Genomic DNA, 11,172 nt, shown 5'->3' on the forward strand with positions numbered 1-11,172 from the left:
GATTTTAACCTTATTTTAAGAACATCAAAGTTTCAATCCAAAATAACCTTATAAAATATTTCAAATCATCAAAATTGATCTTAAAAGGTCCAAATTCATATCAAACTTTAATAAAAATCATTCTAAATGAATATAAGTTGGCTTCTCAAAAGTAGTTCTTGATCAAGAGTTATGGCTTGTTAAGTCCTTAAGGGAGACCTACTTGAATCTTTGGCAAATATGCCAAAGATTCATGCCATCATATATATATATATACATTTTAAGGTTATTCATCCTCACGAGGATCGTCATAGTATGAGCTACATGAAGATTTATTACATATCCTTTATTGGATTCATTCTATAAGTTTCCCTTCTACATGTTTATTGGTTACATGTTTCATCTTGTGTTGAGATTTCCCATCCTTGTAGGAAACACCAATATCTTCAAAGGCTAAGGTTCACTACAACATCACTCATGCTAACTTGAAATACACTTAACTTCATCGTCAACTCTAGCAAAGGGATCTTAATGAGATTTTGTAATTAGTTAGTAGTTGGTGGAAAACAATTTACCCTAGCTTGTAGATGTAAATTGATTTCTATATTATATGAGAATGTAATTTTCATATTGATTGTGGTTGTACATCATTGATGTATGAGGTCTCATATTATATTTTGCATTCAATATAATTTACCTCAATAAATAAAATGATCTTCATTACATTGCATTTTTATGTTCGAAAAGCTATTTCAATAACAAGAGGTCGCCTTAAGAAACCAAGTGATCCTTGTTCTTAAAACATCAAATAAAAGAGATTTAAATAGAATGACCGTCAAATTCGAGATCTGGCTTTCCATTCCTATAATCAACTTTCAGGCTAGTTAAACATTGAAAGTAGAACTGCAAAATAATATGTACTGTGTTTTTGTTTTGAAGCCTCATCTGCCGCACAAGAGACAAAAGCATACTGACGGATATTGTGAAGATTTGCAGTCAAACTAAGTGAGCATCTTCTCCAATGCTTAGTTTAGATTTAAATTTTTTGGGGGTTAAATTACTTAGATGTCTCCTGAGTCGATTCGTGTGCGTTACAATGGAGAAAATACAACACAGGCATGTTGATGTCAAAGGACTCAAATTACATGTTGCTGAGACTGGTTCAGGTATTTCTTATCATCCAATTTTGGCTTCTTGACGTGGATTTTTAGGTTTTCTAACAGCATTGTATGACCTTGCTCTAATTTCAGGATTGATGAAATTTCGGTACAGGTCCAGATGTGCTGCTGTTGCATGGATTTCCTGAAATCTGGTATTCTTGGCGTTATCAGATGATTGCGTTAGCAGATGCAGGATTCCATGCAATGGCTCCTGATTTCAGAGGCTATGGACTCTCTGATACCCCTTCTGAAATCGAGAAGGCCGGCTTTGTAGATCTTGTGGAAGACCTGATTGGTATTCTCGACGAATTCAGTATTCAAAAAGTAAGTACCCAAAATTCTATTCTATGAATTTATAGGCAATTTGTATTTGGATTCCCTAATTCGCAACCCTAATTCCTCTGTTCCCTGAATTTACAGGTATTTGTTGTGGGTAAGGACTTTGGAGCAATGGTTGCATATTATCTGGACCTTCTACACCCTCATCGATTGAGAGGAATGGTAATGATGGGTATACCCTATATGAGACCAGGTCCACAATCCTTTGCGATGGACAAGCTTCCTCGAGGTTTTTATGTCAGACATTGGCAGGTTTCTGATTCTTTTCCTTGTGCTGTAAACCTACTGCTAGACCTAATATTGACATGTATGTTAATTGAAATCTTTTCATGCATGTAGGAGCCTGGAAGGGGTTTGAAAGATTTTGGGCGTTTTGATGTAGAAACTGTGGTAAGGAATATATATACACTTTTCTCAAGAAGTGAACTGCCAGTGGCAGAGGAGGGTAAAGAGATCATGGACCTGTATGACCCTGCGACTCCCTGGCCTGCTTGGTTTACTGAAGATGACCTCAAAATGTACTCAAGCCTGTATGAGAAATCAGGATTTGCTTTCCCTTTGCAAGTTCCTTACATGGCTATGAGAAGGTAAGGCTAGAAACCTCTTTTTAATCACCCAACAAGTGTTTTCTACTATAATTTTTTTATGGTTTGCATCTTGGATGTTGATTTACAGGAACTGGGGGAGATTGGGGCAAATAACAGGTTATACCATTCAAGCTCCCACCCTTCTGATCATGGGTACTAAGGATTATGCTTACAAATTTGGAGACATGGAATCTTATATTAATCAGGGGACGCTCAAGGATGATGTGCCCAATCTGGAGATCGAACTCATTCCTGAAGGAAGCCATTTTGTTCAGGAGCAGTTCCCTGAGGAGGTGAATAAGATTACCATTGCCTTTCTAAATAAGCACCTGCTATCTTAAATTCTGTACTGTCTGCTAAATTTTATTTGTGGGCAAGTCTCTTGGTGTTCGTTGTGAACATGCTAGTGATAATTTAAATAATCACATATCAGAGCTTGAGTATGCCTGATTGATGTTTACTCCATGGTAGAAGTAACAGGGCAGGGGGTTATGTCGTACTTATTGAATAATAAGACTATTTGAAATACTTACACAAAGGTGTCTTAAAACACCGTTCCAACTACTTTTCTTTCCTTCTCCTGATTTTCCATGGAAGAATTGCCGCCTTCTAAAAACATCAATGGGATGGAAGTGTTCAGATAATTTTATATTTTTCTCCTTGGTTTCCTGTCTAATAGCCTTGGATATGTTGCATCAGTGTATGAATCAATGCAACATACAGTATTGAGCATTTAGTTTCCTCAAATGTTCCAAACAGTATATTAATAATTAGAATATTTCAAATCTAAAATAAAGATGGATCTATTTTTGTAAAGTAGAAGGTTCTATAAGACAAAAAGATTATACTACAGGATTATTTGGATTCTTTTTTCTGAAAAATAACAGTTTCTAATTTTGGGGGTTATATAAGGTGAAATTGGGGTGGGGCAAGACCAGTTTAGGAATTTTTATGTTATTTGTCAATTATCTAATAATTTAGATTAGAAATAGAAGGAAAATAATGTTTATTTACATTATTCTTCTTGAGACCATCAGCTTCCCTAAGTTCGCACACTAAATTCACTGAGAGGGGCAGCTTTAAAATATTCCTAAAAAATCTCATTAACATCCACTGAATTTTTTTAAGAAGCCCCACCATAAGATCTTACCCTTAATCATACTAAACCCAATCACAGATTCCAAATTTCTTATGTTATAACTATTCAAAATATCGATTAACCCATTGAAATCACACAAAATTTCCAAATGTACCATTACAGTCATCCAATAATTGAAGGATCAAATAAAGAATAATGATAGAAAAGAAAATCAATTAGTTCAACTATAAAAGTTTAATAAGATGGCCACTAGACACATTTAAATGTTCGGTTAATAAGATTAGTTATATATGACTATTGATCATTTTATAATATTTTTAAATAATTTTTATTAATTTATAACATTTCTATAAATGTACTAATTTAATAAATATTGATGAACATATTATAATGGAATGATTTCAAATATATCACAAACTATAAATATGAATTATTATTTACAAATGCAATGAAAATAAATACAATAACTTTCAATTATTGTGTTGTTTTTTTTTTTCTTAAATTTTCTATTAAACAATGCATCATTATAGTAGCATTGAAATGGATACATTATTTCTATGCCATATTCATATATAATTAAGAAATTTTATGTATAATATAAGTAAAAGTTTAAAATGGTTAACCGAGTTTCAAAATATAAGTACAGTTAATTCAAATAAATAAGCAATTTCAATTTAAGTACCAAGACTACTACATTACTTTAATATCGAAGTATTGATTCATTACACTCATTTCAAAAAATAATAATGCATGTGACGTTTCTACCAAGAGTTAGCGTAGACAAGGATATAACAATTTAACTTCTTCTTTTTTTTATTATTAACATAACTTATATTATTGTATTTATGTGTGAACTAGAGGCATCAAATTTCCACAATCCATAATGAATATTGCATGTTATTTCTATATTCAACTATGTAACAATTGTTTTGCATGAATGTTTGGATCGCATGTTGTTATCAATCATCACTTGATATCACACTTTTTACATCACCAATATTTGTTATGCCACTTTCCAACTAATACCTCTTGATTTGTATATAGTAAAAACCCATTAAATTTTAGTAAGGTTTGTATATCTAACTTTTATTTTTATATTTTACATTTTACTATTAACGTGTCCCATATTTTGTGTGTGAACATCTAACTTACCATCTTTATATCACCAACATCTATTGTGCCCTTTTCAAATGTTAACACAAGAAAAAATTCTTAGAATACAGAAGCCTAGATGAACATATATTTGAATATAATGTATGATTTCAATTGAAAAATCAAATGATGAATCTTGAGTTTGTGAAGTTATAACACCATGTTACTTGTGATATCAGAAACATCTTATAAAGAATTCTAATTTCTATTAAATTATATTTGAACATAATGTATAATGTTAATTGAAAAAATAGATGATGAAACTTGAATTTATAAAAATAACGATATTACAAACATCTTATAAATTAATCTATTTTATTTTTAATGTGTTTAAAAGTTCATAATTTTTTTATTTATTTTTATTAAGTATAGTTGAATCATACTTTAAAAAATGCATATCAACAAATCACAAATCACAAATCAAGATAAGTACCCAATTCTGAAACCAAAAACACTTCACATAGTGTTGGTGTACAATATAAACTGCAACATTATAAACAACATTAAGCCTTCACTAATAGTCCTAGCCCAAAACTATAAACTATCACATGAACAATGGATAAAGTTTGCATTGAATATACAACAAAAAGAGAGATAACTGTCATATTTTCTGCTATATTTAATCTTGCATTTACTAAGTCTACACTATTATCCCAATGTGTGAACTATTACAGCTAACTCTGCTAGCTTTGGTAGTTATTGCTTTCACTATTATGGTCTCATTATTTCATCCCAGTGGGGGGGACAAAACAAAAGATTCTTCATTTGATCTTGTTGCATCCATACCTAGCATATCTCCTTCATTGAGATGGACTCTTACTCCATGCACTTTCCAATCAATGACTTCCTTCTCCTTAGACACCGGTCTTTCCTTATATTTGTTCTAGAATTCCATCATTTCTTTATGGAAAGTTGGATTTTCAAACTGATTGTATGACCATGTATGGTCATACCTTACTTCTTTGTTTACTCTATATGATCCATCTCTAATGAGCTTCAAAAGATTAGCATTTTACATCTCCATTGTCATAGATACCTGCACAACCATAGAGAAAAGTGTGAGTATCTTAGATGACTCAGTAAGTGCCCTCTGCTTCCCACTAAACTTCACTTTGTTCCTTGCCTTCCAGAGAAACCACAAAATATTAGTAGTTAGTGATAACCAAAATCTATTATACATCTTATCAATATTACAAATAGAACTAGTAAGAATTTCACACTAGTTAATTTCCTTATTAATGTCCCAATTATTTAGATTTGCACATAACAGATACCAATCTCTTTTGCAAATAAGCAATCAAAAAATATATGCTTGATAGTTTCAAGTTTTCTGCAAAGGATGACACATCAATGTCACTACTTCTAATCTTGTAAGGTAAACATTGTAAGATAAGCAACCATCAAAAGCATGCTTTCTTGGGTTCAAGAATATTTGACTAGATCATTTTGAAGTAATTCTGCCACTTTTTAGCATCTAGCTTAACATTCCACTTATTATTCAACCAATCAAAGATGTGAATATTGTTAACAAGAGATTTATAAATAAGTTTAGCTTTGGTATTACATAATACAATACCATGATTATATTTCAACTCCATATTAATCACTATAATTAATGCAATTTATAGTGGTTTGGATACCCTTACAGGCTTCCCTCATAATGGAGAACATTCTCCAATTGGACTAAGGCAAATCATACTTCTGACTAAGAGATGGCCAGTCCATCAACTGTCAATTATTAATAATATTATTGAAGCATTGAATACCTTTCTGGTTCCAGCTATGGGTTGAACACCCCTGAAGAAGAATGAGGAGCTTATTTGTATGTTCAAGGTTCCACCAAATGGACCTTTGTCCCTGGATAGCCTTGTTATTGTTTTGCAAGAAATGGTAGTTTACCAAAGGTTATGCTTAACCAGTTCCCAAGCCTTCCATAGGCCATGAAAAACTACAGAACCTATAGGGGAAATACTTTACTTCCTAATAAGGAGGCCACTAAGTGGTAGATCTTTCCATTTATAGGAATTCTTGGGAACAACCAACAATATATTATTCCATACCAAAACCTTCCAAGGCTCATCTCCCTTAAGAGCCTTCATAATCTATTTACTAGCTAGGGTAATGTCATGCAACCTTAAGTCTTTAATCCCTAATCGCCCATAACCCTTGTCCATACAACACTACTCCCACTTGATAGAGTGCTTCTTCCTTTTACCTTTTCTATTTGACCATAGGAAATCTCTAATCTTATTTTAAATATCATTTACCTGATAATTATTAAAGTGCTAGATCGAGTCATAATATAGCTATATGAGGACATAATTTTTTGACAAATATATAATCTACCTCCTAGAGATAGGAACTTCTTGTCCCATCCATCAATTTTATTCTTAATCCAAAGTCACATCTCTTTCATGTTAGGGTTGATAGCAAATGAGATTCCAAGGTATCTAACAAGCTTATTAGGACCACCCCATTGAAATTCAATCTTATTGATCCATGTTGGGTGTGTATTCATCCACCCTAACATAATGGAATTTGTTATTGGATACATTTGCCCTAGAGTCAGGGCTAAACAAGTCAAGTTTCTTAATTAGATTAACTGTATTTTCTTCTTCAAGTTCCACCAAAATGACAGTGTCATTTGCAAATTGGATGTTAATCAAATCATTCTTATCAGGGAGTGTTATACCTTTAATTTTAGGGACAAGTAATGCCTCCCTTAGCAAATAGTGGATAGCATTGGATGCAATGACAAATAGGGCAGGTGCTAAAGGGCAACCTACAAATCTATAAATATAACTCCCCTTAAATAAATATCTCTTTTAATTTAGTTTTTGAAAGAACCATCTACACCAATTTGAGGTACATATCCATTATTTTCCTTATCATCTTCCTTATTTTCTAACTTTTGTACTCACATATTTCCCATTTCTTTCTTTATCTAATCAACCTTCTTCTATGGATCAAAACACCTAACATTCTTTCGCTTGCAAAACATAGCAATATTTCCATGTTTGTTACAAGTATAACATGTAATAACCTATTGCAGATTGTTTCTACACATTTTTACATTAGATCTACAGTTAGCTACCTTGCATGACCAAACTTGTTGCATGTATAACAGTAGTTGTTGAATTATTGAGTATTCATAGCATTTCTCATATTCATGAAACCATTCCTCATCAATCTACTTCTACATTCACTTGCCCTATGACTATATTTATTGCATGCATAACATTGACCATTAAAGGGTTGATGCCTAGTTCCAAATGAGTTTATGTTCACCCAACTTCTACATTTTGTAGATTTGTTTTCAATATTATTGTGAGATAAATAATTATCATTCAAAGGTTGAGGATACTTGGTTTGAGAATATTGATTAGAAATTGATCTTTTGAAGTTCATTCTCTTGTTCCAAACTTGAGTAAATTTATTCTAATTTCTCTCTATCTCCTTGGATTCATCTTGAACCCTTTCTTTTCATTTCTTAACCTTAGAAAAATATCCTTTTTCAAAACCAAGTACACTCTAATTCTTTTGTGGTTTCCAATAATTGAGCATCTCATCAAGCATGTTACTACCTCCTTTAGGTTTCGAACTTTTCTCAACTTATTCTCTTGCATCCTTTAATTCCTATTTCAAGCTGCAAATTATTCTTCATGTTTTGTACATTTTAATCTCTTATCATTGATTTTGATTTATAAACAATCGACAATCTTATTTCCTTCTTTAACCTAAATCTTCATATTTACTAAGTCATTTTCTAATCTTTTGATATTATCATTATAGATTCTATCTTGAGTTTATCCTTACATTCCTTGTTTCTGAATCTAAGCCTTTAGCTTAATGATTATCCTTTCAACATTATTGAATCTATTCTTGTACTCTAACATTATCCTAATCATCAAAAGTATCTACTCAAGTTCATGTTCTGAATCTATCTCACAATTAGTAGGATCAATATGCTATCTAGAAAACTTGTTTCATTGCCTCAAGATCTACTTTAGGAGGAATCTTATCATTCAGTTTCATAGTAAATTTTTTTTGTTCAAATGCAAGATCTACCTCAATTGTTAGACAAGTGCCTTAGGAACCTTGCTCTGATACCAATTGTTTAATACTTGAACTAGATAGTAAGAGTGGGGAAGGGTTGAATCCGCATAAATCAATTTTCAACCATTCACTAACCTTTAAACCTTTCAATTTTTTTTACAAAATTAAGGAATGAAACACACACAAGAACACCAATATTTTTACATTGAAAACCCAATGAGGTAAAAGCCATGGTGAGGATTAATTCTCATTATATGTGTAGTGTCATAAAATTATGACCCTGGCAATTTTAATTGCGTTTGAGGTCCTCACCTTGGCAACAACATCTTCCTTTCCAACTGAGACTTCTCTTTGCATCTTCACCTTGAACCCTTCTTGTTTGAGCCCTCAAATGCCCTCAGGACCCTTTCCAGACCCCAAGATAGGGCAGGACAAGGGCGTGGTGCCCCTATCTACCCGTCTTAGGGTTGTCCCAAGATAGGTCCCTCCGGTCCTATCTGCATTTCAGGATTCCAAACTTCCTCGATGTCGACCTTTGGTAAATCAATTCCCTGAGGCATGTATAAAAGGGAGTTAGTCTTCTCATTTGTGGGGGAGGAAATTTATGACATACACGATAGGAAAAGTTCAAGAATTCAAGTCTTCAAGTATTCATCAAGTCTTCTTCTTCATGTGTCTTCTTCATTCATCCATTGGAGCAACATTTATAATATTCATTTGCAAGAATATGTGTGTGTTAGGGTTTTATCATGTTACATGCCATTTCATGCAGCATTTGTGATTACATTCAAGAAGCAAAGTAACCATCATCAACAAATTGCAAATCTACAAGGTATACATTTCCATTGTTTAAATTCAAGCATTTGCAATTACTTTCTTTCAAGTTTGATTCCTCAACCAGGGTTTGACTGAGGCAAACCCCTATCCACAACCCTTCTTCCCCTCTTTTCTATGTGTAGGTTGCAAGTGTGCAACTATAATTGCAAGTTTGGGCTTCATTTGCAGAGACGGAAGAACCCTTTTCGTTTCGCGGATTTTTCAAAGGACTGTGGACACTTTTAGCATGGTCCTGACAAATTTTACTCAAATTCACAAGGAAGATCTATATCAGTCTAGATATCTCAAATCCAAAGTTACAATGTGATCTCGAACTAGTAACCCTTCATTTCACTCATTTTATCTCTCTTTTCTACATAGTCAACAAGTTGAATTTCTCATTTACAAAAGAAGGCAAATCACACTTCAACCCTTGCAATCCACTTGGAATTTACATCCTTGTTTCCCTTGGATTTCGATCTAGTGGATTGAAGCCCCTCTTTTGAATGTAAAGTCCTTCTAGGTGAAAATCATCCTAGTGGCTTCCTTTCTCTCTCCTAGGTGGGGAGTCACTAGGATCCAATTTTCCACTTTACATTTTGGTGAACCCAACATCTGAAATAGTAATTCTAAATTCTCATTATTAGATCTAATTAAGTGCAATTTGAATTTTAAAATTTCATTTCCAAGTTTGATCTATTTGCAAATTTAAGAGGTTAATTGTATTGAAACCCTAATTTTTTATTTTGTGAACATTAAGCTTGTGAAGTGCAAAATTTTAGTTCCTTGTTTTAGATCTAGTTTTTATTTCAAAATTGCAATTCAAATATGCCTTTTTATTCTAAAAAGTCAGTGGTTAAACAACAAAACCCTAATTTTTAAAATCCTTTTATTTTTTACCTTTGACTGCCAATTTGCCCAATCTACACATCTCCAAATCAGTTGTTTTTTGGCATCTGCAATAAAATCATAATATCTATCATCCCTAAAAAATTTGAAAAAATTTGGTCGGACCGTGTGCACTTTCAACATAATCCTTGACCTTTTTCCCAAAATTTTGAGAGACGAAATTGACTGTGTTTTTCTACTTAAATCCAAAAAATTGGTGTACTTTATCAATTTTAACACCTCCTCGAGCCGAGAACAAATTCAAATTTCATCAAATTCAAAATTTCAATTAATTTTCATAAAAAGGTCCTAATTTTAGATCTTCTTTTCTAGCAAATTAAGATTTTCATTAAGAGACTTTGAATAGCAATTAATAAAGTGGATTTACTTGCTCTTTCGCATATGATCACATTACTCTTTGCATATATTTACTACAATCATGTGTCGGATAAGAGTTTCTTTCATTTCCTATTGCTTCTCTTTATTCATAGCACTTGGTCATATTGTGTCGTTAGGATTTCCAAATTATTTTCTTTTCAATTAAATCTCAAAGTTTACATGTATCATTTGTGTTGCATTATGGTGGTGTTGTTAACAAAATGCATTTCTTATGTTAATCACCTTAAAGCTTTTGTACATCCTAAACCTAAAGATCCTAACCCTTGTACCTCTCCTAGGGTATCTTATGTGGATGAGATGAGACCTAATGCTTTAACCAATGCTCTCTTTAAACAAGTGCAAGCATTGGAAAGTGATAAGAACCCATATTCTTCTACACATACCCTTGAGCAAGGGGGGAAAATCAAAACATTAACATTCTTACATTTTTAGATCCTCCTTATTCTCCTAATACCTATCTTCAACATCAAAGTGTATGTAGGGATGATGATGTCATGCTTTTTATTCATGATCTTTCCCCTTGCATAGAAATAACTAAAACTGAGCTTCTAGATGATGAAGATATTCATCCCCAATCCCCCACAAAGGATAATCTTGATAAAGGAAAGGAGATTGTCATTTGACATGATACTCCTTCTTCATCTACAAATCCTTTTATTCCCCCTTATACATTAGATTTCCTAGAAATTCATGATCT

The 11,172-nt window shown here is 32.6% G+C and overlaps 1 protein-coding gene across 1 annotated transcript; it reads left to right on the forward strand.

The window, feature by feature from the left end:
- The first annotated feature begins 802 nt into the window (after positions 1 to 802).
- Positions 803 to 2,626, forward strand: LOC131054632 (uncharacterized). Its single transcript, XM_057989180.2, has 5 exons — positions 803 to 1,145; positions 1,252 to 1,463; positions 1,560 to 1,730; positions 1,818 to 2,065; positions 2,154 to 2,626. The coding sequence occupies exons 1-5, from the start codon at positions 1,001 to 1,003 to the stop codon at positions 2,404 to 2,406; spliced, it is 1,029 nt and encodes a 342-aa protein (XP_057845163.1). The 5' UTR covers positions 803 to 1,000; the 3' UTR covers positions 2,407 to 2,626.
- Positions 2,627 to 11,172: the final 8,546 nt, after the last annotated feature.

The sequence above is a fragment of the Cryptomeria japonica genome, chromosome 8 (genome assembly GCF_030272615.1).
Source record: "Cryptomeria japonica chromosome 8, Sugi_1.0, whole genome shotgun sequence".
In the NCBI taxonomy this organism is placed as follows: Eukaryota; Viridiplantae; Streptophyta; class Pinopsida; order Cupressales; family Cupressaceae; genus Cryptomeria; species Cryptomeria japonica.